The sequence below is a fragment of the Heliangelus exortis genome, chromosome 23 (assembly GCF_036169615.1).
Source record: "Heliangelus exortis chromosome 23, bHelExo1.hap1, whole genome shotgun sequence".
Taxonomy (NCBI): Eukaryota; Metazoa; Chordata; class Aves; order Apodiformes; family Trochilidae; genus Heliangelus; species Heliangelus exortis.
Genome location: NC_092444.1, coordinates 276,558 through 302,968, shown reverse-complemented (window position 1 = coordinate 302,968; position 26,411 = coordinate 276,558). Strand labels below are relative to the sequence as shown.

Genomic DNA, 26,411 nt, shown 5'->3' with positions numbered 1-26,411 from the left:
GGGTGGTTGATCTCTTGGATGTCTCCCAACATCTGTGGAAGGTAAATCCCATTCCAGAGCTGATGGGATGTGTGGAGCTGCTGATAATGCCACCAGGGAAGTTGAGTGATAAAATCTTGCAGGGCTTGCTAGCTGTTCTGGGTTTGTTTTGCAGGTGCTGGGTGGCTGTGGCCCTGGTTAGCACTTTGTCCTCCCATTTGGCTCCTGCCAAGCAATGGAACAGCCCTGGGAATAGCAGGAAAACTTTTATCTGTTTATCCGTAAATGGGCAATTTCTCTCTCTCTCTGTCTGGTTTTTTTTTTGGTTTTTTTTTTTTTTTTTTTTTTTTGGTTTTTTTTTGGTTTTTTTTTGGTTTTTTTTTTTTTTTTTGGTTTTTTTTTTTTTTTTTTGTTTGTTTGTTTGTTTGTTTTTTGTTTTTTTTTTTTTGTCTGGGGGATGGAGGGGGAGCCACTGTGGTGTGTTCATCCAAATTAAATCACCGTTGCCTTGCAGCCCTGGGAGAGGGGACAATAAATGCTCTGGTGCTCGCTCCTGCTCTGTGTGCCTGCAGGTCTGGCTGAAGGAAGGACCTTTGCACTGTTTCTGAAGACTTTTCCCAGATGATGTGGGAGTTTCTCAACCACGGGAGCAGAACTGAGCCAAAAAGTGATCTGGGGCTTTGCTGGTAACAAAAAAAAATTATGAGGTGGCAATGGGAAGTGAGGTTTGGGTGGGTGCAAGGTTCATCCTTCGCCTGGGGTTGCAAGACCTGCTTGTGCATGCATGGTATGAAGTAAAAAAAAGGAGTAATAAAGGGAAAAAAAAACCCATCACAAAACTGTTCCCCTTCAGCTTGCACGGCCCCACAGGGGTTTTGTTGTACGTGGGTAAATGTTCCCATCTGTGTCACCTGCTGGCAAGGAGACTGGGCAGCGTGGAGCCGCGTTGCGCTGCCGGGCCAGTTGCTTGGAAAAAGCAGAAGGAAAAAAAAAAACAAACCAACACAAAACAAAGAGAAATTCACACCCAGGAGAGCGGCAGCAGGCGCCGGCGGTTTCCAAGGGGACCGCGGGGTTCGGCAGGGGCAGAGCCGCTCTTTGGGTTCGTTTCCTCCAATTTCCAGCGCGCGAAGTTATTGGTGAGGAATTTCTTGGCTCGGGTACGTGGGTGGGATTATTAAATGAATATTTGGGATTTGTTTTGTTTTGTTTTGTTTTTTCCGTGCAAGCCTTGCAGGTGAAGGGCGATGCGAGCCTTTCTGAAGAGTTGGGGGGAGTGTTTCCAGCTGAAGCCGCACACGACGACCATCGGCAGGAGCCAGGGGTGCGACATTGTCCTGCAGGTAGGGGCGAGGAAGGTGGTGGTGACACGGATGGGGTTAGGCGATGCGCCGGGACCCCTTGTGCCAAGCCGGGAGGTAGGAGGAGGAGAGGGAGGTCGTGCAGAGCAGTCACCAAACCCCAGGGGCTTTTTGGGGGGGTCTCCTGGCCTGCCCGCTGATGGCCCGGGCCAGTCCGCAGGGGTAGCAGATCGTCACGCAGCCCTCGAGTTCACCCCCTCCGACAGCAGCTTCGTCCTTCAGGACTTCAACTCCCTCCACGGCACCTTCGTCAATGGCTGCCAGGTCCAAAATGCGGCCGTCAGAGTGAGCCCGGGTGATATCCTGTGCTTCGGATCAGCGGGAGCATCCTTCCAGCTGGTGCTGGATGGGGCTGCCCAGGTACGGGTAGGGGCTGCTCCTCAGGGAAGGGTGGGTGAGGGTGCCCAAGGAAGGATAGGGTGCTGGTGACTGGGGGATGGAGGGTGCTGGTGGCCAGGGAAGGGCGGGTGCTGGTGAAGCTGGTGGCTTGGTTCCCGGAGCAAGAGGGGGTTCCCAGGCTCATCTGGACGATTTTAGGAGAGGCTTTGGGTGGGAAGGGGAAGCTGGAGCTCCCTCTGCTGAAGGAACTCGGGCAGGTCAGTAAGGAAAAGGCAAAGCCCCAGGACAGGTTTCCCAACAGCGAGTGTGTCCTTTTCCTCTATTTGCATTTTATTGTTCCTCAGAAGCCACTTAGAGCGTCTGGGCTTGGGGGTCAAAGCTGAAGCCAAATGCGAGGTGCAGAGGCTTTGCATTCGGCAGCAGAGTTTGTGGCTGGGGAGAGGGTGAAGCAGGGGTGGCTGGGCTCAGGGAGAAGGTGAGGTGCTGGGAAGCTCTGCTGATCAGGAGCAGGGCAGGATTCTCTTCATTAAACATCTGACCGGCCCAGCACAAGGTCTGACAAACGTGTTGGGCAGCCAAGAGTGAGGAGAGGGGTAGGACTGCTTGTGTCTGAGCCACGAGAGCATCGGAACAAGGGCTTGGTTTTGCAGATGATGTGTAGGATTGGAAGGGGTCAAACCTAGGAAGAGGAGAGAGAGCTCTAAAAGCAGAAAGCCTCAATCATTTGTTTCCATTTCAGCAAAGCTTTTGGGCTTCCTAGGCTAAATCTGAGGACTTGGAAATGGGCTAGGACTGAAATTGTGCTTCCACTCAAGGCTGTTCTGTTCTGCCTTTTTTTTTTTTTGGTAATCATATCAGTCTTGCTGATGTTCTGTTTTTTCTCCACCACAGATGCCCTACCCTCCTGTGACATGTCGCACTGCCTGGACTGGGCAGCCCCAGTTGGTTGCAGAGCGCAAACCTTCAGCTCCTGCCTCTCCTCCCCACCTGCCCATCCTCCAGTGGCAGCTGTCCCCCAGCTCTGCCACCACCCAGGCCCCTGGGGCCACTGGGCACCTACCCCATCCACCCCTGCAGAAGCCACCCAGGAGGGCCTGGGCTTGGAGTGTGGCCACCACTGTTCCACTGGGCACCTTGGGCAGGACCTCCATGGTCAGGGCATGGTCAGGTACTCCTTGATGTCCAGCCTGGGGGTTGGTGGCCTGGGATTCTCTCTGGGCAACTGAGCATCAAGTGGAGTTGGCCTGAGGAGAGGCAGGTTTGAGGAGTGAGGAGCATTGGGAGTGATGTGGTGGGAGACCTTGTCCGGAGGGGTTGATGAAAGTCACTGTGTGGCCCTTGGTGGCACGTGGGGCAGTTGAATTGTAGAATCCCAGTTTGGTTTGTGTTGGAATGGGGACCACCCAGTTCCAACCCTCCTGCCATGGGCAGGGACACCTCCCACCAGCCCAGGTTGCTCCCAGCCCCATCCAACCTCCAACACTGCCAGGGATGGGGCAGCCACAGCTTCTCTGGGGAACCTGGGGCTCAGCATCCTCACACCAAAGAATTTCTTCCCAATGTCCAACCTCAATCTCCCTTTTCCCAGTTTAAAGCCATTCCCCCTTATCCCACCCCTCCAGGCCCTTGTCCCAAGTCCCTCCCCAGCTTTCCTGGAGCCCCTTCAGGTACTGGAAGGTGCTCCAAGGTCTCCCCGTTGCAGCCTTCTCTTCTCAAGCCTGAACACCCCCAACTCTCTCAGCCTGGCTCCAGAGCAGAGCTGCTCCAGCCCTCCCAGCAGCTCCAGGGCCTCTGGAGAAATGGGCTGTGACAAACCCAGGGCAATGCCATTGCCCTCAGAGCCCAGAGCGACATTTCCTCTTCCTTTTTCCTCACGTTCTATTGGGAAGGGTGAGGACTGACGTCTCTGACTCATCCACCTATTCCCACCTCCTGCTGGGAGATGTTTTTTCCTCCTCTGAAGCTCAGTCCCTGGCTGCCTGGGGTGCAGGACGCTCCAGCTGAGTTCACAGCAGACGTGAGGGTTTGAGGGAGCAGTACAGCTGGAGAACCAGACTTTTGCCCCACATGTAGTGTGTCACCAGTTGCCACCAATGTGATGGCTTTCCTGTTTTTTGTTTTTGTTTTTTTTTTTTGGTTTTGTTTTTGTTTGTTTGGGTTTTTTGTTTGTTTGTTTTTTGGGTTTTTTTCGGGGGGGGGTGGAGGGGTTTGAGCAGTATTGCAATGCAAACAAATACAAAATATCAATACATAAAGGACATAGAGGTGTTGGAACAGGTCCAAAGAAGGGAAACCAAGCTGGCGAAGGGTTTAGAAAACATCTCCTATGATAAGTGACTGAGGGGGTTTGTGGCTGTTTAGTCTGGGGAAATGGAGGCTGAGGGGAGACATTATCACTACAAATACCTGAAAGGAGGTGGTCATGAGAGTGGGGTTGGTCTCTTCTCACTGATGACAGAGGACAGGGCAAGGGGAGATGGCCTCAAGTTGCAGCAGGGGAGTTTAGGTTGGGTATCAGGAGAAACTTCTTTACAGAAAGGGTTGTTTAGCACTGGAAGAGGCTCCCCAGAGAGGTGGTTGAGTCTCCATCCCTGAATCTGCTTGAAAATCACCTGGATGTGGTGCCTGGAGACCTGGTTTAGTGGTGGAACGTCAGGAATAGGGTTAGGACAAGGCTGAACTCAGGAGCTCCCGAAGCTGAGGTGGTGGGGATGGGGGACCAGCTGCATGGAGAGGTGTGGATGGGCAGGACAGGGGCTGGTGGGGAAGGTGCAGAGGTGGGAGCATAAACTCATCTGATTTTTGGGAACTGGAGCCAAAAGGATCCACTTGTGCCAACAGCAGTGAGTGTGGCTGTTCAGGTGTGCTGAGCTCTCTGGGATATGTGTGCTGTGCAGTCAGAGGTGACTTTGTCTGCTGGGTCTCTGCTGTTCTTCAGACTTTCCTGGTTCCCAGAGGTGTGGTATTGCTCTGCTGTGCAGGCTGGGAAGGGTCATTTTAGTGCCAAATCGTTGGTTTCTCTTCTGGTTGTCTTCTGCTGCCACCACATCTCATGCTGATGTTTGCTGCTGTGATCTTTGCTTTTTTTTTTCCAGTCCCAGCCTCAGGTGATGGTGTGAGCAGTGTGGGGTTCCCTTCCCTGGCGACAGGCTCTTCCGGGGGGACTCACAGCATGGATTTCCTCCCACAGGAGAAGGTGATGCTGGGGATGGGGTGAGGGACATTTCCCTGGTCCAAGCTGTGAAATCCTGGTTGTGCATCCAACCACATGTCCCACCAGGATGTCACCAAAGGGGGCAGAGGACAAGGGCACGGTGTGGGAGGTGGGAAGCCAGGCCAAGCAGGTCCATGGGGTTGATGGCCACAGGCTGGCAGTCCATTGAACAGGCAACCCCATGTGTCTGTAGCTGGAGAGTGACAGACAGCACTGGTCACCTGCCCACAGATGCTGCAGCTGGAGAAGGAACTGGGTCAGCTTTCTGCTGTGAGAACAGAATCCAAGCAGAAAGAGGCAGTGATACAGGGGCTGCAGGAGGAGGTTGCAGCCATGGCAAAGATGCTGGCTCAGGCAGCAGAAAGGAACAAAGTGGAGCTGGCCCAGAAGCTGCTCACCTTCAACCAAGAGCTGGGAGCCAAAAAGGAGGAGATCAGAGCCTTGAAGGAACAGGTACAGGAAACCTGGGTTGGCACCATACAGGGAAAGCACCTCTGGAATCAGTGTAATGTTGGGGGAACACCTGGGGGGTGAGAGGAGCGGGTGACACCTCTGAGACCAAGGGAAATGGGGGGGGGGGGGCTTGGGGGACCTGTGGGTGTTGATCCTGGAGCAGAGGAGGCTGAGGGGAGACCTTCTGGCTCTCTGCAACCCCCTGAGAGGAGGTTGGAACCAGGGGGGGTTGGGCTCTGCTCCCAAGGAACAAGGGATGGGACAAGAGGAACTTTTGGCACAACTCAAGTGGTGCCAGGGGAGGTTTAGGTTGGAGCTGGGGAAGAATTTCTCCCTGGAAAGGGTTGTCAGGGCCTGGCCCAGGCTGCCCAGGGCAGGGCTGGAGTCCCCATCATCCCTGGAGGGGTTTCAGAGCCCCGGAGATGTGGTGCTGAGGTGGTGCTGAGGGACATGGGTTAGACATGGGTGGTCTTGGCAGTGCTGGGTGAATGGTTGGACCTGATGACCTTGAAGGTCTTTTTCCACCAAAAGAAGACTCAGAAGCCTGCAGTGAGTGATGGGCTCAGCAGGTGCCTTGGGTACATGGGCTGTACAGAGGGTCCAAACATGCTGAGCTCTTCCATGGCCCCCAAGAGAAGAAGGTACCTTGCAGCAGAAGAGGGGTGTTAGAAAGCCAAGTTGCCCAGGGAGAAGCAATTCAAGGACAGAAGCAACATCAAGTGTCCAATGCTGCCAACCCACCACCACCCCCCACTCCAGAAGAAGATCCCCACTGGTCCCCTGCAATGTATTGGCTTTATTTGGAGTTCTCTGGTGGGAAGGGTGGATGGCTGGGGTGGAAATGCTTCTGGCATGATGTTCTGGCCTTGCTTTGAGATGCAAATGGTCTCTTCCTTGCAGTCCAAGGAGGAGCTGGGGCAGTGGGTGCCAGGAGGGCTCTGCAGCTCCAGGAGTTGGGGTGCAGGGAGTGGGTGGTGGGAGCAGAGCTGGGATGGGCCAGGGAGCAGGTAGGGAGCAGGCAGGGGTGGGTGAGAGCACAGATCCTGGGTGTGAGGAAGGGAAAGCGGAGACCTGAGCACCAAACACTGATGTGGGGCTTAACTTGACATGGGGCATACCCATGTTCATGTAGGCATCATAGGAAATGTTTGGGCTGGAGGACCTCTGCTGTGGAGCTGTTCAACCTCCAGGTTGTTGAACCTGGAGAAGAGAAGGCTCCACGCTTGGTGATTTTTGTTTTTTCCCATCCCTGCTGTAGCTGGAGACCTTCAAAACCCAAGTGATGCAAGCCTGTGCTCCAGCAGCAGTGGGAGGTGCAGGGAAGGCTTTGACAGAGCAGGAGGTGAGTTTGGGCATCAGGACATGGAGATGCTCAGTGCCTCCAAAGCCCAGATAGGCTCAAGTCAGGTGCTGCAGAACAACCACAGCACCTTGCCCAGTGGTGCTGGGAGCATCCAAGCTTCTCCAAGTCACAAGCTGGGTAGCAGCTGTCCCAGGTTAATGATGCTGCCCTGCGAAGTGGCCCTCAAAGTTTGGGTGGAAGTCATTGGGCTACAGCAGGGAGAAGCCCAAGAGTCCACCAGAGCTACGAGCATGCAGCACATCTCAACCATTGCTCCCTGAGACAATCTGTGGTCCCTCAGCAGGGAAAAGGTGTTAATATATAAATATAATGCCTTAATCTCCTCTTTCACCAGGTGATAGAGAAGGTCAAGCAGATCTCTGAAGAAAACCAACAAAGTCAGGAGAGAGAGAATCATCTGCAGGAGGAGCTAAGCTCCAGGCTCTCCAAGGAAAAGGAGGTGTCTGCAAATCTTGAGGTGTTCGAGAAATCCTTGAGTGAGTTCCAGGTCAGTCCCTTAAACCCTGCTGAGCAACTGGCAGCCAGGAGATAGGGGCAATGTTTTTTGTCTGATGATGGGTCAGAGAAAAGATGTTTGTGAGTCTGAATCATTGAAGTTGCTGCTCTCCAGATCACCCAGAGGTGAGTGTAGCCCCCAGAAAGTGTTGCTTGGAAAGAGATGGGCTGTGTTGTAGAAGTGCCCTCCCCTGGGGCTGCCAGGAGCTGTTGTTACACAAGGTGTGGGACCCATGAAGTGACTTGTTGGACCAAAGGCTTCCTGTGCTTGAACCCAGGCCTTGGGTTCCATCAGAGATGTTATGTGCCAAGTCCCAGATGCCCATCAGCCATGGAGGGCAGCTTGTTGACTGCTGTGCCTTCTCCAGGAATGCCTAAGGAGCTCCTGCAGCAGCACCAGCCTGCGAGGGGCCCTGGAGAGGCTGGAGATGCTGAGCCTGGACCCTTCCATCTCAGCCATTGGGGCAGTGGTGGTGGAAATGGCACATGTGCCCCTGTCCTGGTTGGAGGGCATTGAGCAGCTCCTGACCGGCTCTGGGATGGACCCACACACCTACAGCAAAGGTCTGTGTCCTGCTGGGTGTCCCTGGGAACAAACCTGCCCCATATAGGATGTCCTAGGGATTTTGCAGCCTGAATCCCAGAGGCTCATGATGATCTCCAGGCTCACTAGGGTCTGTGGATGTAAGGCAGAGGTGTTGTCCATGGGTCTCTCCTTCCCCAGGAGCTCACCCCAGCACAGTCTCTGCCCACTCTGTGGGGGGAACCCCATGGCCAGGGTGTTTTTTTGGCTCTCCTGACTGGCACAGGGCAAGTTTCTGGTGGTCTCTGCTCCTCCCTGTTGCCTATGGAGGAATGTGGAGCATGTGAGGGGTGGCTGGGGATGGAGGGCAGCAATGCCCAAAGTGAGTTTTGCTAGATGGCCAGTGTAGCATCCAAGGATGCTCTGGGGGTACCCATGGGCTGTGTGACACTGTTGGCTTTTTCAGGGCTTCTGGCTTCTCTTGGGAAACTGTTGGAAGACAATCAGGAAATGGCACAGAGGAACCAGATGTTACAGGTACAGATGTGTAGGAGCAGGAACTCAATGGTCTGGGAGTGGTTTCATTGGTAGACACTAAGGGAGCAGGTGTGGGACAATGGGAATGTGCAGGAGCAGTAATTCCTGAGTCTTCTCCCATGTAACCAATGATAGGATGAGAGAAAGTGGCCTCAAGTTGTGCCAGTTCAGACTGGAGATTGGTAACAATTTCTTCATGGAAAGGGTTGTCAGGCCCTGGCCCAGGCTGCCCAGGGAGTGGTGGAGTCCCCATCCCTGGTTTCAAACCCCTGGAGATGTGGTGCTGAGGGATATGGGTTACATGGGTTAGTGGGCACAGTGGTGTTGGGTTGATAGTTGGACTTCATGATCTTCTCCAACCTTAATGATTCCATGATTGTATGAAATGCCAGGGAATGGAGAGAATGGAGACATGTCCCTAAGGTGGTGGATGGAGGGTAGATCTCTCCTCTGAGTTGCTAGTGAGGTGAATGTTCACTGGATGATTTTCTCTTCTTCATCCTTTAACCCCTGGGTGTCTCTGTGTCCCCACAGACCCAATTAGAGAAGGTCCAGGAGACCCAGGCTGCTTTGCTGCAGGAGCGTGTGATGGAGCTGGAGGCAACACATGAACGAAACCTGCAGTTAAAAATCCAGGGAATTATATTGGGAAAGGACAAGGAGAACAAAGAGGTATGGTGGCATGGTTGGTTTCCAGGAGAACAACAGTCATGCTGGGAAAATCATTGCCCAGGGAGAGAGAAGATTCTTTAGCCCCAGGCTCTCCAGGTGGAATCCCAAGAGCCTGGATAGCAGGTGCTCTCTTCCTCTCCAAGGAAGGAGGAACACATCTCAAGGTGTTCTCCCTTGCTCCAGAGCAGTGAACCTCCTGGGTGTCCTTCTGGGAGTCCATATGTCCTGTGCCAAATGGTTTGATTTTGTCTGCATGGAAAATCTGGGCTGTCAATTCTCAGATTCTGGAGAATGTGGTCACCAAGGAGAAGGAGAAGTGCAAGGAAGCCCTTGAAGAAAAACAGAAGAAGATAGAGGACCTGGAGAGCCACCTGAGAAGCCTTACTGAGGTCAGTGGCATGCACGGGAGGTGAGACAGAACACCTGACACTTGGAATAATTGAATTTGAAAGATCTCTGTAGGTGGATTCTCCACCACAAAGGTTGTCAGAGCCTGGCCCAGGCTTCCCAGGGAGTCCCCATCATCCCTGGAGGGGTTCCAAAGCCCTGGAGATGTGGTGCTGAGGGACATGGGTTAGCCATGGGTGGCCTTGGCAGTGCTGGGTGAATGGTTGGACCCGATGACTTTGAAGGTCTTTTCCAAACAAACCAGTTCAGTGATTCTCTGATCACCTCCTCAAGGCAACGTCCACACTCTTCCTCCCTCTCTGTCCCCCCCAGCCAGGAGTCTCTTGGCAAATGAACATTGCTGGGACGGATTTACCCCACCACTAACCCTTGTCCTTCAGCACCATGGGCTGGAAGTACTGGGTTAACAGTTGGACTTGGCCATCTTAAAAGATCTTTTCCAACCCAAACAATTGTATGGTGGTCCATTGGGCCAGGGGCTGTCAGTGGGCTGTGGTGGGTTTGTTCCCCCCACACACACACAGATGGACATCAGCAGATGGAAAGGTGGATTTCTGGGAGCTGTTTCACTTCTCAGTTGCTTCTTGTTGCCTTCACTAGGTAATGGCAAGGAAGTCAAAGGAGCAGGAGGCTTCAGACTACAAACTGGGAGAAGCCCTGCAGAAACTGGAGGAAGCCACGAGGCGAGAGGTAGTCCTAACAACCCTCACCTGCAGGCAGAGGACACCCCCTGGATGTGGTTTTGGGGATCTCCAGTCCTGAGGGAGGGAGGCACTAGAGCACTGTGGCCACCCCTAAAATCTTTCCCTTCCTTCTGTCCTTCTGCCTGCTAGCCAGGAGAGGTGACGATGATGATGGTGATGATGGTGATCATCCTCTAGGCAAACACATTCAAGGCATCCAACCAAGAGCATATCTTCTTTCCTAGGTCATGTTGCAGCAGCAGGTTCTCCAGGGAGAGGAACATCTCAGGAGGGTTCAGGAAGAGAATGAGCTCCAGAGGCAGGAACTGGAGGAAGAAATGGTGGAGTATAAAGAGCAAAGCAAGCAGCATGCTCTGACCATTGTGGCTTTAGAGGACAGGCTGCTGGAGGCCAAACATCAGCAGAAGATGCTGGAGGAGGAAAAGGTGACACTCCTGGAGAAAATGGAAGGTAGGTAAGGGCTGCATGAGGTGAGTCTGTGCTAAGAACCATCTCTGATGAGGGAAATTTATAGAGAGATGGAACAATGTGTTGGCTGCTACAGAGAACATTGTGCAAGGTGTGGGTTTAGGGGTTGCCTGCAAGCAGGACAGGCTCTGAGAGTCCCTGGAGAAGGCATTTCAGAGGCTTTGGGGACACTGTGGTCATAGGTAGGGCTGTCCCACTGGAGAAGTGCCTCTAAAGAGAGCACGTGGGGCTGCACCCAGGGTAAGTGATCAGAGCAAGGGAGGGTGCAAGGAGCTGCCTGGACACTGGAATTGGAGACACAGCTTTCCAGAGAAGATGGTCCTCCATCACCAAAGCTGTTGGGAGGGAAAGGAGATAATGCAGCAGAAGGTTAAACGTGGATGCAATCTGCCTGTATTGCTGTGTCCTGTAGGGTCTGGGGGTGATGCTGGCAAGTCCACACCAGGAGCTCAGCTGGAGGTTTGTCCTGCCATGGAGTCACAGAGTTGTCTGAGGTGAGCAGCATGTGCTGGTGGTCTTGACCAAAGGGGTGGAAGAAAGGTAGTGATCACTTGGAGAGCTTCAGAGAGACCAAGGGTCTGATAGCAACTAGTCCTAAGAATTTTTTGTTGTCTGTGGTGGTGAAAAGAGACTTCTAGCCAGACTGAGGTGGTCTGAGGTGCCTGTAGTGTCCAAGCAATGCTGATGGGTGTGTGAGTGACCTGCTGTCCCATTTGGGTGGCTCCAGGTAGGACAGAGCCAGGTGGCAAGTCGTGGTGCCACAGGCATGAACCCAGGGGATGGAAATGTGTGTCTTAGTCATGACCTCCAGCATGCTGGCTCCAGGCAAACTCTTCCAAATGACCTGTGAGACTTGCTGCTCTCTCTCTCTCAGGGGATTCCAGGAGGAGCTGGCAGTTTTGCAGAACACTCTCCTGTCCAAGGACACCATCATCACCAGGCTGACCAAGGAGCTCATGGAAACCAGGGCAAGGATGTCAGACATGAGAGGTGGGTGAAGGGTACCACAGGGTGTCCATCTCCACCTCCTTCCCATCAGCAACCAGGTGATCCTGGTAGGGACATCCAGGTAATGGAGAGGAGATGTCACCATCCTGGTGTTGCCCTGCTTGGCCTTCCTCTACCTATAAAGGGTCTAGAAGAAAGCTGGGGAGGGACTTTTGACATGGGCCTGGAGAGAAATGGCAAGGCATGGTGGCTTTAAAGTGGGAGAGGGGAGGTTGAGGCTGGACATGAGGAAGAGATTCTTCACTGTGAGTCTGGTGACATGGCCCAGGATCAGAGGGCTGACATCAAGGGCAGAACAAGGGTCTGGGGGACAAACTCTATTGTTGGTTACAGTCCTTACAAGGGTATAGTGGGCAAAGGACACATCTGTGAACACCATGTCACTGGAGCTACCAGTCCTCCAGGGGTGGGCAATGGGACCACTGGACACCCATGGTGGGGGTGTGTGCCCAGGGGAGCTGAGCCAGGAGCAGAAGGTGGAACTGGAGCAGAGCCTGAGCCGAGTGAAATGCCAGGAGCAGCATCTGAACCTTCTCAGGGAGAAGCTATCCCAGATGTCCAGCCTGCTGGAGAAGAAAGATACAGCCCTGCAAGCAGCAACAGAGGAGCTGAGGTACACAACATGGCCAGGACCTGATGGTTTCCTAAATCTGTTTTGTAGATTCTCAGCAGCTGGTAGCATGTAGGGATCTTCCCGGGAGCAAAAGATGTGTGTGAGAGCAGAACAGAGCTTGCTTCCATGGTTGTCTCCATGGAAGTGACCTTGAGCTGGAAACAGGAATTTAGTGGAGCTCATGCCAGTAAGGAAGTCACTTCTATCTAAGTGAATGTTCCCACCCACACTGTGGTAGTCATCAGTGTGTGCCCAGGGTGCTGCTTCCTACAAGGTGTTTGGGTGACCTTCACCCATCATGGTGTCCCTCAGCGATCTTGTTTCTTGGTACAGGCAAGCCCAAGCCCGCTGCCAAGCACTGGAGGACACCTCCTGGGAAAGGCTGGAGAAGCTGGAGGGTGTTCCTGAGATGCTGGTGCCAGTGGATGAAGCCTCCAAGAGAGTAAGTCTGCAGAGAGGCTGCTGAGGTCTGGGTGTCCTGAATATTGATGATTTACGTGGTGTTTCTCAGCATCGTGGTGGGATCTGCTGATGCCCAGCCAGGCCTGTTCATGATGGCCAGAGCTTGCGGTGGCCACCACCCTTTCCCTAGCCGGGAGATCCAGGGTAGCTGTCCTGGGTCCCCATCAGCACCAGAAGGACACGGAACTGTTGGAGCCAGTCCAGAGGAGGCCCTGGAGCTGCTGGAAGGGCTGGAGCAGCTCTGCTCTGGAGCCAGGCTGAGAGAGTTGGGGGTGTTCAGGCTGGAGAAGAGAAGGCTGCAATGGGGAGACCTTAGAGCACCTTCCAGTGCCTGAAGGGGCTCCAGGAAAGCTGGGGAGGGACTTGGGACAAGGGCCTGGAGGGATGGGATGAGGGGGAATGGCTTGGAACTGGGAGAGAGAGGGGAGATTGAGGTTGGAGATGGGGAAGAAATTGTTTGGGGTGAGTGTGCTGAGCCCCTGGTTGCCCAGGTTTCCCAGAGAAGCTGTGGCTGCCCCATCCCTGGCAGTGTTGAAGGTTGGATGGGGCTTGGAGCACCCTGGGCTGGTGGGAGGTGTCCCTGACCATGGCAGAGTGGGACTGGGTGAGCTTTAAGGTCCCTTCCAACCCAAACCAGTCTGTGTCTGAGTCAGGAGCAGAGGTTGTTTTTCCTCCTGTGCTGAATGTCCCTGCTGATGTCCCTGGCAATGGGAAGCACTGGGAGGTGGCTGCAGCAGCAGATGGAGGGATTGTCAGTGTGGAACATCGTGTGCCTCAGCAGGGAGGGGGGGGATGCAGGGGCTGGGAGGTGACTCAAAGCCAGGTGACAAGTGGGAGGTTTCACCCATCCCACTGGCAAAGAGCCACCACAGGGAGGGGAAATGGGGAGGTGCCAAACCCACCCTTCTGGAGCAAACCACATCTCAGTAAGGGTGTCTGGACACAGGGTGAGGATGGGCCAGGTCCATCCCAGATTGTGTCATGGTGTAGGATAGGTGGATGGGGCTGGAGCAGGGACAGACTTGTGGCTGAGGAGGACAGTCCAGTGCAGGAGGTGGTGTGGACATGGACCCACTGTGTGTGCTGGAGTAGCAGCACCTGCTGTGTTGGAGTGAAGAAAGGAGTAAATGCTGTGCAGCAGCACCAGTGCCAGAGGAGAACCCTGACCTGGCCCTTCAGAGCCATGCTGTGTCCTTCTCCCAGCTTTTGGGAGTGTTTGTCTGTACTGGAGTGTGGCTGGTGGAGTCTCTCCTTCTCTAGTCTGAATCCATTCCCCTTGCTCCTATCACTCCCTGACATCCTAAAAAGTCCCTCCCCAGCCTTCTTGTAGCCCCTGCAGATACTGGAAGGCCACAATGAGGTCTCCTTGGAGCCTTCTCCTATCCAGACTGAACAACCCCAACTCTTTCAGTCTGTCTTCATAGGAGAGGTGCTCCAGCCCTCTGATCATCCTTGTGACCCTTCTCTGGACACGCTCCAGTACCTCCATGTCTTTCTTGTATTAGAGAACCAGCTGGGCTGCTTCTTGCAGGAGACAGAGTTGGACTTGGCCAACCTTGGGGTGAAATGCCGAGGTCTCAGGCATGAGGAAACCATCCAACGCCAGAGAGAAGGTTTGGCCGAGCTCCGTGAGAGGATAAAGTTGCTGGAGAAGAAGCAGTCCTCAGGTGAGGGTCGCTGTACCTGAGCCACCAGGTGGGGAAACCTGAGGAACCTCCAAGTGTCTGGAGCAGGAGGGCACGATGTGTCCTACTGAGCTCTGAATGACTCGGTGGGTCTGTGTTTGCCTCCAGCTGTCATGAAAAAGGGTTTGGAGCCACTGCTGCTCCTGATGAAAGGCTCACCAGAGGCAAAAGGCTGGGAAACAGGGAAGGAACCTTCACCCATGTTGGGAACAGGGCTGAAGAGCAGCAAGGTAAGATGGCAGTCTGTGGTTCACAGGGCTGGTGTGAAGTATTCCCTGGCATGGGGAGAACGAGGCTTGCAGAGATGATATCAGAAATGCCAAAGAGGAGAGAGAGGTGGAGATGAAACCTGTCCAGGGTGGTTTTCTCATGGAGCAGAAGGGGGCCTGTCAGCTCATCCCACAGCCAGGAGACCTGGGGGCTCCATTGGTCTGTCCCTGTCTGTGCAGGTTCCTGATGGGGTCTGGCATGGGGCAGCAAGCTCAGAGGTGTCTGGGACGATGGACATCTGTGAGAAGATGGTATGTCAGTGATAGACATGTTCTAAATGGTAGAATCATCAAATGGTTTGGGTTGGGAGGGACCCTCAAGACCACCCAGTCCCAACCCCTCTGCCATGGACAGGGTCACCTCCCACTAAACCAGGTTGTTCCAAGCCCCCTCCAACCTATGTCTCCCATCCAAGTGCCACCAAGCAGGCAGCCCAAAGGCATGGGTGAACCCAGCTCTCAGGGAAGATTGGCCAGGGGAAAGCACATGTGGGAATTCAGCAAAGGCGAGGAGAAGGCAGCAGCTGCCTCAGGACATTTTCATCTCCATCAGTGGTGGAGAGTGGTGGGATGTGATGTGGCAGAGGACTTGGCAGACCTAGTGAGGAACGGATCCCCTCCTCTTCCTACAGTACCTTGATGTCCTTGGTGCTCTGGGAAGGCTGATGGAAGTGAAGGAGCTGTCAGGGATGGAGTCTCTGAAGCAGCTTCCTCGGGAGGAGAGGGAAAAAGTGGGTCTGCAGAGACAGAAGGACCTGGAGCTGCTGTACCATAAGATCAGGAACCTCAAGAGTTGCCTGGAGAGAAAAGAAGAAATGCTGAAAGATTACGAGGGTAGCATGGAGCAGCTCAGGTACTGAGAGGCAATGTGGCCACAGATCCCACTGAGACCAAGTGATGAGGGACACAGGGAGCAGCCCCTCAGCAGGTCATGTGTCTGCCTGGGAAGGGTCAAATTGTGGTCACAGCATAAAAGCTGTCAGGAAAATGAAAGAAATGTCATCTTGGGTCCCTGCAATGGTGTGGGGAAACCTTGGCAGACTCCTTCATCCAGGGACAGCAGTGGCATCTGCTGGGGTGGAAGGACAGCATGGGCAGGATGGAGGCAAGCATGGAAGCTGGCTTCCTAATGGCGATGTTCCAGCTCCATGAGCTGGCCCACATGTCCAGGAGCAAGGGTGAATCTGTGGCAGCACTGGTGCCAGACCCACTGCTCAAATGCAGAAGTCTTTTTGTAGAAATCTTTTTGCTCACAGCACCAGAGGAAGGGGTATAGTAAGGTCTATCTAGGCTGGTGGAAATATGGCACCATTTTCAAAGTAGGCAAGAGGTTTGATGGTGATCTCCAAGCCAGCAGTGCTGACACTGGCACCCAGGGTCCCTCTCTGGGCACAGGAGATGGCACCATCACCATGTGTGAGGAGGAGAAGCCTGGAGGAGGTGGCACCTCGGTTTCAGCAAAGGCTTCTCCTGTGATCTAAGGAACTGGAGAAGGAAAAATGTTCGCTGAAACATGTGTAGGTCCTCACAAGGTGTTAGCCACTCTGATGTCATTTAGTGTGACCTTGTGGCCTGAGGGGTCCTAGGAAAGACACACAGTCAATATGGTGTTCCTCAAAAGCCATCTCTCCCAAGCTGAGCCCAGCCAGGGGTCAGAGGGGTGATGTGGTGACAGACCCTTCTATTCCACACAGGCTGAACAAAGCATCCCTCCGAAGGTGCCAGGAGGAGATGGCCAGACTAGAAGATGAAGCCTACAGGGAGGCAGAAGAGAAGGCTCTGCTGAGAGAGGCTCTGGAGAGGACACAGCTCCAGCTGAGCCAGGAGAAGAAGTTGCTGCAAGCAGCCAGAGTTCATAAGGTGAGGACACAGGAGCTCACAAGGAGCCCCAGGAGCCAAATATCCCTGTGCCCAAGTGTTCCAAGTCATGGTGGTCAAGCAAGCACCTCCAGGTTGAATAAGATGTTTGAAGCTGTGTCCTGGGTGAGGCACGGGAGATGTGGTGCACAGCCTGAACCCTCCACCAGTGTTAAGATGCCCAAAGGAAGTCCATCAAGTAGAAGGAAAGTGACTCCTGGTGTTATCCAGAGGTGAAGGAGACTTCAGGCTGTGCCCATGTTCCAGAAGGTGGAGGTGGGAAGTCATGATACCCTCCAGTTACTTGGTTGCACACAGTGGAGGCAAAGAGGGGAAACCAAGCAAGCTGTCATCTGCTGCAGGACACATCCCCCTCAGAGGTGCAGATGTGTGATTTTGCTGTCTTGGAGACAGATGGTCATTTGGGTGGTAGCTCCATCCATCATGGACAGGGGATGGTGTGGTCTGTTTGACCATCAGGCAGCTGTATGGATGGGTTTGGACAATGTCCCACAGGTGGGGTGAAGGCCATGGTAAGGTGTCACAGGTGAACATGGTGTTTGATGTCTCTTCTCTAGCCTGGAGCCAAGAAGCCTTTCTGCTCAAGAAAGAAAATTGACGGCCAAGGAGCACATGGTAGAAGCTGTCAAAATGGGAAGGAACCACATAAGAGAGGCTCCACCTGGCCCTTCAGTAGCTGAAGGTCTGCACGAGGTATGGGTGCATTTTGAGGAACCCCTCTTGGTGTCCTGTAACTCCTGGTGTGACTGTATAGTGCATAGGACCTTGTTTTCCTGCTGTCTGAGTCTCATGCCTCATGGTGGGGTTTGTGGCAATAGCAAAGGTGTGGTGGGTACAGCCCAGTGTATACAAATACAGGTGTTGATATATTTAGGTGTGAATACAGCCCCGTGCAGGTGTGAAGTCAATGGTGCAGTCAGTCCTGTCCTTGTTCTCATGCACATAAAGGTTGTCCCTTCCAGCTCCAGTGTCCTCCAGTCCCCACAGTGTCCCTGGGGAGCTGGAGGAGGAGGCATAATACAGGATGGAAACATGGCACCCCAGGAACACCAGAGCCACAGGGAGCTGCCAGGTAGTGACGGGAAGGAGCAGAGCCACATTGGCCACATTGGTGCATCACTTGGAGAAGGTCGTGCTGAGTCCTCTGCAGGTCAACTGGCGTGTGACCAAAAGCCCATTGGGTTTCTTTAATAGGATGAAAAGGTCTGGGAGCAGCACAAGGGGGCTGTGCATTGCTGAGGCAAAAACCACACTGTCCTCTGGCAGAGCCTTCCCAGAGCTGCTGGCCACCCAGGGGTGGATGGTGGCCAATGCCTCATTTTCTGGTGAGGACCATGTGGTTTGTGGCTGTGCCACAGGGCTCTGGTTATTGATATGGCTTAGATGTGCTGTGGGTCTCCATCTGTGCACCGGTCTGTAGATTTTTTGTAATTCTGAGGAAATTCTTCATTCTGAGGGTGCTGAGCCTCTGTCCCAGGTTGCCCAGAGAAGCTGTGGCTGCCCCATCCCTGGCAGTGTTGAAGGTTGGGGCAACTTGGGCTGGTGGGATGTGTCCCTGCCCATGGCAGGGAGTGGAACTAGATGGTCCTCAAGGTCCCTTCCAACCCAAACCATCCTGAGATTCTAGGTGATGTCTGTTCTCTGCATCCCACCCCGGCCTTGCTGGATGGGAAAAGTTGGGGAAGCACAGGTGGTGCAGAAGCCCCTTCCTCTCCTAAGGAACGGCACCAGCCTGGGACCACCATCCGGAGACCCCCGGGGGAGGATTGGGGGACAATGAGGGGCTGATGGATGGGGGCAGCACGGGACACCCCTGGCTGGAGGGTGGGTAGAGCGGGGCCGTCTCCGTGCGGGGCTGGGGCAGGGCAAGCAGGAGCGGGGGGCTGCGAGGCGGCCCCCCCCGGTTGCGGGGAGGAGCGGAGCGGGGCGGAGCGGCCATCCGGGCACCATGGCGGCGGCGGCGGAGGAGCTGGAGGGGCGGCGGGGCCGGGGGTCTCAGCCGGGACCGGGGCCGGGCAGCCCGGCGGGGGTCCGGGCAGGGGGCGAGTGCTCGCCAGGGGGTGGTCGCCGCGTTTTTAGCCCCGCCGGCGAGTTCCGCGAGTTCTCTCGGCGACAGCTGCGCGACATGGAGAAGCTCTTCCGACAGTGAGTGCTCGTGGGGAGGGTAGGGGGGCGGACGGGGATGAGGACCCACGGGGTGACATCTCCGGGGCTCGACCGGAGGAACCCCCGGCATCGCGCTCCGGCCCCGGCGCCCCGGGCTGGCGGGAGGGACCCGCGGCTCCTTGCAGGAGGGATGCCAGGGACTCCCCCTTCTCCAGCACCTTGAAGGAGGGATGCTAGGGACACCTTCCACCCTGAACACCCCCAAACCCTGGCAAAATGGACCCCCTGCTCCCCCTCTACTGCGAGGAGGGACCCTGGCACCTTGTGCGGAGATCTGGGAAGGGGAGGGGGGGCTGGAGGGTACTGCAAGGGACTCCTGCGTTCCCTCTGCTGCAGCACTCGGGGACTCCCACTTCTCTGCCAGCGAGGGCAGGCAGCGTGTCCCCAGCAAACCTGGTCATCCTGCGTGTCTCCAGCGTCCCTGGTCATCCTGGCATGTCCCCAGCATCCCTGGCTGTGCTGCATGTCCCCAGCATCCCCGGCCAGGCAGCGTGCCACCGCACACGGTGGAGCGTGACTCTCTGAGTTCAGCCCCCGGCCCCGGGGAGAGGAGGGGGGGTGGGGGGGAAGCTGGCAGCGAGCCCCGAGCCCTGGAAATTTCCAGGGAGAGAGAGAAATCAGGATGGTTCCGACCGTGGTCACGCCAGGATGCGCTAGAGTAGCCGGGGGCCAGCGGGATGGTCCCTGCAGAGCCCCCGGCATCTGGGGTGCTTTGGGAAGGCAGCATGGAGATGGTACAGGCATAGCTAGGGAGCTGATGTTGCCCCCCGGCCCGGCTAGCCCGGGAGTGGGACAATCTGGATAATCTGCGTCACTGTGCTGTGCGGTGTCCCTCGGGCATGGCCACCGGGCCGTGGCTGGAGAAAGCCAGGGGGATGGAGGCAGTGAGTGCCCAAGCACAAGGCTGGAGGGGCTCTCTGGGGTACAGACATTCCCTCCCGTCTTCCCCAGCAGTGCCAGGAGCCCCCCCACCCCCGTGTCCCCAAACGACTGTCACCCCATCCCGCGGACACAGCAGGTTGCTGCTAGCTGTCTCCTGGGGGGGGGGTGTCTATAGTTGGGGTTCTCCGGGGGAATAACCGCAGCTGGAGAATCCCTTGGAAGTGATAAGCCCCCCCCTCCCTCCCGGGGGTGCTGTGGGGCTGGGAGGAGTGGCTGTGGTGGGAGACGGGCAGGAGGAGCAGACTGTTTGCTCTGACACCCGCAGCGTCTGGAGCTACAGCCAAAGGAGCAGCGGTGGAGCTGCAGCCCGGAGGGGGAGCTTGAGGGGCTGGGAAAGGGGTCTCCCAAGGAAAGTATGCTGTCGAGCCACCGCTGCTGTCCTTGCCATGTGACAGGAGGACAGTAAAGCAGAAAAGGGGTTTTGCTGTTGCCCTCTGGGAGCAGAGGGATGCCGGCAGCCCAGAAAATCACTGGGGGGGGAGGGGAGGAGGGGGGGGTGAGGGACTTGTCGTACCCCTTGCTGAGGAACCCTCGGAGGGTGCTCTGAAGGGGGGCTTGGAGGCAGAAAACAGGGGACGGGGGGGGGTGTGACGGGGGGGGGGGGAGGTGTGTTATCACTGAACCATGGAATGATTTGGCTTGGGAGGGACCTTGAAGACCATCCAGTCCCACCCCCTGCCATGGTCAGGGACACCTCCCACCAGCCCTGGGTGCTCCCAGCCCCATCCAACCTTCAACAGTGCCAGGGATGGGGCAGCCACAGCTTCTCTGGGAAACCTGGGACAGGAGCTCACAAGGGGTGCACCCAGGTCTCGTGGCCAAGGCCAGGCGTCTGGCTAGGGTTGGAGCATGAACTATTGACCAGTGGTCACCTGGAGGTGGCACAGAGAGGAGGTGGCATAGAGAGGAGGTGGCTGCACCAGGTGGGCTTGATGTTGCCACAGTCAAATGAGTGAGGGCTGCAAGGAGAACCTGCATGGTGCCATAAGTCCTAGGACTTGGGTTATGGCCAAGGGGTGATGGTGGGAGCAGCACCCTGTGGGCTCTGCCTCGTTGTCCCCTATATCAGCGAAGGCTCAGTACTTCTGGCAGAGGGAGCCAGCAGTAGGGTTGGCATCATCCCCGGAGGTTCTGCTGCCAAGTGATGTAGGAAGCAGCAGTGATCCTAGATGAGGCTCTGGGGTGCTGTTAGTGGTTCACCAGCAGCTTCTCTTGGTATGGCAAGCGGCCTGAGGTGGTTGGTGCCCAAATCCTTGTCATCTCTTCCTCCCTGTCCAGCCAGTGTGGGCATGAGGTGGTGAGCTCATGCAGAGGTGCCATGAGGGTCAGCGTGTGCTCTGTGTCCCCAGCAATGGGACAGTGATTGTCCTTCTGTCCTGCAGGTACGATGCAGGAAAGGATGGCTTCATTGACCTGATGGAGCTGAAGCTAATGATGGAAAAGCTGGGGGCACCACAGACACACTTGGGCTTGAAGAACATGATCAAGGAAGTGGATGAAGACCTGGACAGCAAGCTCAGCTTTCGGGAGGTGAGGGGCTGGGGGGGTCCCCTGTGGCAGAAGGGGAGGATGGCTGCAGCACGGTCCCCCTGTGCCACCTTGGGCTGGAGGTAAGAAAGTTGGGAGGGAGCCATGGTGCCTTTGAGGTCTCGGGAGAACTGATGCCAACATCTCCCCTTGCAGTTCCTGCTGATTTTTCGGAAGGCAGCAGCAGGTGAGCTGCAGGAGGACAGTGGGCTGCATGCCCTGGCCCGGCTCTCTGAGATTGATGTCTCCACGGAGGGGGTGAAGGGTGCCAAGAACTTCTTTGAGGCCAAGGTGAGGCACATACCAGGCATGAGAGGTCCCTGCACAGGTTGGTGATGCAGGAGGGTGGTTTTGTAGGGACAGTGTGTGGGCAGGGGTGGAGATGTCAAGGTGGGGAAGAAGTAAAGATATTGAGGTGGGCAGCAGGGCTTTGCTGGGGGTCTTGGAGATCCCAGTCAGCTGTGCCACCACCTGCAGGTGCAGGCCATCCATGATGCCAGCCGCTTTGAGGAGGAGATCAAGGCAGAGCAGGAGGAGAAGAAGAAGCAGGCAGAGGAGCTGAAGCAGAGGAAGGCAGCCTTCAAGGAGCTGCAGTCCACCTTCAAGCAGTGACGGGGGCGTGTGGTGCCGGGAACGCCGCGTGTGCCACGTGTCGGGGGCCATGCCCAGAACCCTGCGGTGCCTGTGACTCCCTGGGCTGCCTGTGGGCTCTGGGGCAGAGCCTGGTGGTCCCCAGCTCCTCCCTCCTTGCTGTGGTGTCCGTAGGTGTTGTTTGTGCTCCCAACATCTCCTCCATCACCGAATTGCTCCTTCCCAGTGGGGCAGCAGCACCCTGTCCCCTGCCTACCATCATGCCAGGTGTTGCTGCCACCAAGTCCTGGGGGAACTGTGCCTGGCTGTCTGTCCCCTGGCACATCTGTCCCCCAGGATGTCTGTCCCCAAGGCCGTCTGTCCTCCACATCACATGTCATGCATGTGTTCCCAGGTCGTCACGGTGGCCTTGCCAGCTTGGGGCCAGTTGGCATTGCTGGTGGGTCTGCCTCCTGTCCCTGTGGCCATGTCAAAACCATGGGCCAGGTCCCAGCAGAGGGACCTTTGTGTGTGTGTGCCCGGGGTCTGTGTGTGCTGCAGCTCTCTATTTTTTTGGTGAAAAACACCCAGAAAGGTGTCCAAGTGTGTGGTGGTACTCCACGGTGCAACCATGAGTGGTTTGCAGATGTCTGGAGGTTCCCATGTCCATGTGGGGACTGGGAAGGGGGGTCTGTGTCCCCCCCTACATGGTACTGAAGGATTCTTGTGTTTTGGTTCTATTTTTATTTTAATCCCAAATAAATATTATATTTCGTAAGCTTGCCAGGTGCGTGTGCAGGGGGTGGAGGTGCAGGTGTAGGGTGGTTATGGTGGGGGCTTGGGGGCTTGGGTGAGGGGAAGGAGCCTGTGGGATCTGACCAGAGGGACCCATTGTGGGTTCCAGAGCTGGAAAGGTGGTGGGGAAGGGGGATGAGCCATGGAGGGGCTGGGACAGCAGCGTGGGAGGCAGCAGGGCCAGGTGTGCTATCAATGAACCATGGAATGATTTAGGTTGGGAGGGACCTTGATCAGCCAGTGTCACCCCTGCCATGGGCAGGGACACCTCCCCCAGCCCAGGGTGCTCCAAGCCCCATCCAACCTGGGCTGGAACACTGCCAGGGATGGGGCAGCCACAGCTTTTCTGGGAAACCTGGCACAGGGGCTCAGCACCCTCACACCAAAGAATTTCTTCCCAGTGTCCAACCTCAATCTCACCTCTCCCAGTTCAAAGCCATTCCCCCTTATCCCATCCCTCCAGGCCCTTATCCCAAGTCCCTCCCCAGCTTATTGGTGGTGTCCTGCTGGCACCCACCCTGGGACTGGCACTGCCTGGGTAGCTTTGAGCACCTGGAACATTTGATAATGGGACCTTGGCCTTGACGTGGGGTTGGGGTGGTGGGCTGGGGGGGGGGGAGGCCGCATCCCAGGTGCTGGGGGTTGGGGTGCAGTGGGGCTACCCAACACCCCACAGGGAGCAGCATGGCCAGGGGTCTGCCCACCAACTATCCTGCCCAAGAGAGACCTTACTTGTCCCCAGGTGTCCCCATCATGTCAGCTCACAGTGGTGGCACAGGAAGGGCAGATGTGGCCTTTCCCAGGCGGGAGGGGTGAGGGTGAGAAGATAGGGTGATGGTGCCAAGGACACCACCACCTCCAGCCCTCCTATGTGGGACAGTCAGCAGATGTTGGTGGCAGGAGGAGTGATGCCAAGGTCTCTGGTGGCGTTAGGTGCTATAAGAGTGGGGGTGACAGCCCCACCACAGCACCCTGGGCCATGGCAATCATGCTGGGAGCTGTGTGTCTCGCTGTGCTGCTGGGTTATGGTGGGTGCAGGTGGCAGGCAGGGAGGGGACGGGTTGGGGTGGACAGGATGGGACCCCAGCAGTGGCTGATGTCCCTTTGCCTGGTGTCCCATAGCTTCTGGATGCGGCCAGCCAGCCGTGCCACCCCTGCTGGACACCCGGGTGGTGGGTGGTGAAGATGCCCTGGCCCACAGCTGGCCATGGCAGGTGAGAGGAGGGACACGGGTGGGGAGCAGGGAGGGGAGGACAGGGGACATCCCTGCTCTGCTGCTGTGCCCTGGCAGATCTCTCTGCAGTACAACCGCTCCGGGGAATGGCGCCACACCTGTGGGGGGACCCTCATTGGCTCCAGCTGGGTGCTGACAGCTGCACACTGCATCAGGTGGGTGCTGGGGAGGGGGTGGGGGGTGCTCACACCAAGAAGGAAGATGTTTGTGAATCCTGACATCCCTTTTCTTCCCATTGGTAGCTTTAGCCAGACCTACCGTGTGGTTTTGGGCAAGCAGGATCTGTCTGTGGAGGATGAGCCTGGCTCGTTGGCTGTTGGTGTGGAGAAGTTGATTGTACATGAGAAATGGAATTCCTTCCTCATTCTGTAAGGGATGGGATGTGGCAGGGATGGCTGGGAGGCATCATGGTTCAAGGCCCCAGAGTCCCGTGGCTCAGGTTCTCCCATCTCCACGGCTTGAGGTCCCTTGTCCCCATGGATGGTCCCTGTGGCCCAAGTTCCCCCCTCCCATGGCTTGGGATCCCCCTCCCCTAGAGCTGGGTGTCCCTCACCCAAACGGCTCAATGTTCCCTGTCCCAATGGCTCTGCTCTCCCCACAGCAATGACATTGCCCTCATCAAGCTGGACCAGGAGGTGAAGGAGACCGAGACCATCCAGCCTGCCTGCCTGCCACCCGCTGGATTGACCCTGGAGAACAACTACCCTTGCTATGTCACTGGCTGGGGACGCCTCCAGAGTAAGCAGGGGGTCCCCAGGTGGGGTCCCCAGCTGGGGTCCCTGGTGGGGAAAGGCTGTTGGGGGTGCAGGGTGTGAGATGTGGGTGTCCTTGCAGCAAATGGTCCCCTGCCTGACATCCTGCAGCAGGCTCTGCTGCCCGTGGTGGACCACCAGACCTGCAGCAAGCGTGACTGGTGGGGCAGCACGGTGAAGACAACCATGGTGTGTGCTGGTGGGGATGGCATCGTCTCTGGCTGCAACGTGAGTGCTGGAATGGGGGGTGGGGGAGGATTAGGATCATGGAGTCCCAGCCTGGTTTGGGTTGGAGGGACCTTAAAGCTCATCCATGGTCAGGGACACCTCCCACCAGCCCAGGGTCCTCCCAGCCCCATCCAACCTTCAACACTGCCAGGGATGGGGCAGCCACAGCTTCTCTGGGAAACCTGGGGCTCAGCATCCTCACATCAAAGAATTTCTTCCTAATGTTTCATCTCAATCTCCCCTCTCTCTCCCAGTTCCAAGCCATTCCTCCTCATCCCATCCCTCCAGACCCTTGTCCCAAGTCCCTCCCCAGCTTTCCTGGAGCCCCTTCAGGCACTGGAAGGTGCTCTAAGGTCTCCCCATTGCAGCCTTCTCTTCTCCAGGCTGAACACCCCCAACTCTCTCAGCCTGGCTCCAGAGCAGAGCTGCTCCAGCCCTCCCAGCAGCTCCAGGGCCTCCTCTGGACTCATTCCAACAACTTTTGGCAGCGGTGGGCTGCAGCCCCCGTGGGAAGGGCAGGAGGAGAGGGCATGGAGCAGGGATGGGGTGGGCAGTAGCAGGTGCTGAGTGTCCATCTGTCTGGGCAGGGTGATTCGGGGGGGCCCCTGAACTGCCAGCGGGATGGGCTGTGGGAGGTGGATGGCATCGTCAGCTTTGGCTCTGGCTGGAGCTGCAACTTGGCCAAGAAACCAACAGTCTTCACGCGGGTGTCTGCCTACATTGACTGGATCAACGAGGTGAGGGCCTCTTCTTCCCCCCCCACAACCCTCCCCATGGAGGTGTCCCCATGCTCTCCCAGCCGAGGGGCTCACCCTGACCTCCACCCAATGTCTTGTTGTTGTCAGAAAGTCAGTGAGAACTGAAGACGTGGCACATTGGTCAACACATCTTCACGGTGATAAAGACAGAAGTGCTGAGATGGTTTCTGTGTCCTGCTTGTTATTCTGGGGAGGGGTGGTGCTCATGGTGGAACCAAGGTCCCAGGGAGGTGAAGGGGGACCCCCAACCTTCCCCAAGCTGCGTCCAGATGTGGGAAGGTGGGTGTTGGGACTTGAGGGTTGGCTGGTGATTTGGGGGGGGATGGTGCTGGGCCAGGGGCTGGAGCTGGTCCAGGGGGTCCTGGCTGGTCCCTGGGGGGGGGCAGTTGAACTTGGAGAGAAGTAGGTGACCTGGTGGGTCTCAGGATCCTTTAGGGGGACTTGACAAGTCCTGGGATGTCTCAGGGGGACCTTGCTGATGCTAGGCTGGACATGACCACCACTGGTTTGGTTAACTGCCAGGGTTTGAGGAGGGGGCTGCTTGGTCCAGGGGGGGACTGAGGGAGCACAGTTGGAACTGGGCTGCCCCAGAGCTGCATGGGGTCTACCAGCCCCAGTGTCAGGACCTGCACTGCAGCCCAGAAGCCAAACACCTCACTATGGGGTTTCCTTCCACCATGACTGGAGAACCAAGCGGAGCACAGTGGTTGTGGGTCCCTGTGGGGGGGAGCCAGGGAGGAGATGTGGGGTTTTCTGGGGAAAGGTGAGACATGAGATGGAGGAGGGGATGAAGGGGTTGTCCAGGAGGTGCTGATAGGGGCTGTACTGTGTGAGACCCCTGAGAAGGGTCCTCCACCAAGCCAGGGCCACAGGGGTGATGACCACCCCTAGTCTTGTGGTGGCTGCTGGAGGAGGATGAGCAAAGGGGACAGCAATGGGGACAGACTTGGTGAGGAACACAATGGGCAGAATCTGGCTTTAGAATGACTCCATCACCAGACCAAGGAG

The 26,411-nt window shown here is 56.3% G+C and overlaps 3 protein-coding genes across 7 annotated transcripts; all 3 read left to right on the top strand.

Annotated features, from left to right (window-relative positions):
* Positions 1 to 745: 745 nt before the first annotated feature.
* Positions 746 to 17,339, top strand: FHAD1 (forkhead associated phosphopeptide binding domain 1). 5 transcript variants are annotated; one of them, XM_071766724.1, is made up of 24 exons: positions 746 to 1,118; positions 1,223 to 1,322; positions 1,494 to 1,700; positions 2,571 to 2,847; positions 4,775 to 4,875; positions 5,125 to 5,346; positions 6,605 to 6,688; positions 7,044 to 7,196; positions 7,573 to 7,768; positions 8,194 to 8,264; positions 8,799 to 8,936; positions 9,218 to 9,325; positions 9,945 to 10,034; positions 10,273 to 10,498; positions 10,929 to 11,010; positions 11,391 to 11,506; positions 11,978 to 12,137; positions 12,471 to 12,579; positions 14,131 to 14,266; positions 14,393 to 14,514; positions 14,734 to 14,805; positions 15,186 to 15,406; positions 16,248 to 16,413; positions 16,989 to 17,339. In XM_071766724.1, the coding sequence occupies exons 2-24, from the start codon at positions 1,227 to 1,229 to the stop codon at positions 17,109 to 17,111; spliced, it is 3,276 nt and encodes a 1,091-aa protein (XP_071622825.1). In that variant the 5' UTR covers positions 746 to 1,118; positions 1,223 to 1,226; the 3' UTR covers positions 17,112 to 17,339. The 5 variants fall into 5 exon arrangements, 4 of the variants coding, with proteins under 4 accessions (XP_071622825.1, XP_071622826.1, XP_071622827.1 ...); XM_071766725.1 differs by having other exon boundaries at positions 1,217 to 1,322; XM_071766726.1 differs by lacking the exon at positions 746 to 1,118 and having other exon boundaries at positions 1,129 to 1,322; positions 1,563 to 1,700.
* A 1,025-nt stretch (positions 17,340 to 18,364) lies between these two features.
* EFHD2 (EF-hand domain family member D2) lies at positions 18,365 to 22,414 on the top strand. Its single transcript, XM_071767090.1, has 4 exons — positions 18,365 to 18,576; positions 20,922 to 21,069; positions 21,223 to 21,357; positions 21,544 to 22,414. The coding sequence occupies exons 1-4, from the start codon at positions 18,380 to 18,382 to the stop codon at positions 21,676 to 21,678; spliced, it is 615 nt and encodes a 204-aa protein (XP_071623191.1). The 5' UTR covers positions 18,365 to 18,379; the 3' UTR covers positions 21,679 to 22,414.
* Positions 22,415 to 23,359: 945 nt separating this feature from the next.
* On the top strand, positions 23,360 to 25,567 carry CTRC (chymotrypsin C). Its single transcript, XM_071767082.1, has 8 exons — positions 23,360 to 23,459; positions 23,554 to 23,645; positions 23,723 to 23,820; positions 23,908 to 24,033; positions 24,267 to 24,403; positions 24,500 to 24,645; positions 25,233 to 25,382; positions 25,491 to 25,567. Exons 1-8 carry the CDS (start codon positions 23,411 to 23,413, stop codon positions 25,506 to 25,508), a joined length of 816 nt encoding a protein of 271 aa, XP_071623183.1. The 5' UTR covers positions 23,360 to 23,410; the 3' UTR covers positions 25,509 to 25,567.
* Positions 25,568 to 26,411: the final 844 nt, after the last annotated feature.

Bases quoted from the DNA above. Each gene is read 5' to 3' on its own strand.
- FHAD1 (XM_071766724.1), top strand. From the start codon at position 1,227: ATGCGAGCCTTTCTGAAGAGTTGGGGGGAGTGTTTCCAGCTGAAGCCG. The intron at 1,701-2,570 runs GTACGGGTAGGG...TCTCCACCACAG, and splicing joins TGCTGGATGGGGCTGCCCAG to ATGCCCTACCCTCCTGTGAC. The intron at 6,689-7,043 runs GTGAGTTTGGGC...CTCTTTCACCAG, and splicing joins AGGCTTTGACAGAGCAGGAG to GTGATAGAGAAGGTCAAGCA.
- EFHD2 (XM_071767090.1), top strand. From the start codon at position 18,380: ATGGCGGCGGCGGCGGAGGAGCTGGAGGGGCGGCGGGGCCGGGGGTCT. The intron at 18,577-20,921 runs GTGAGTGCTCGT...TCTGTCCTGCAG, and splicing joins ATGGAGAAGCTCTTCCGACA to GTACGATGCAGGAAAGGATG. The intron at 21,070-21,222 runs GTGAGGGGCTGG...CTCCCCTTGCAG, and splicing joins GCAAGCTCAGCTTTCGGGAG to TTCCTGCTGATTTTTCGGAA.
- CTRC (XM_071767082.1), top strand. From the start codon at position 23,411: ATGGCAATCATGCTGGGAGCTGTGTGTCTCGCTGTGCTGCTGGGTTAT. The intron at 23,646-23,722 runs GTGAGAGGAGGG...GTGCCCTGGCAG, and splicing joins CCCACAGCTGGCCATGGCAG to ATCTCTCTGCAGTACAACCG. The intron at 23,821-23,907 runs GTGGGTGCTGGG...TCCCATTGGTAG, and splicing joins ACAGCTGCACACTGCATCAG to CTTTAGCCAGACCTACCGTG.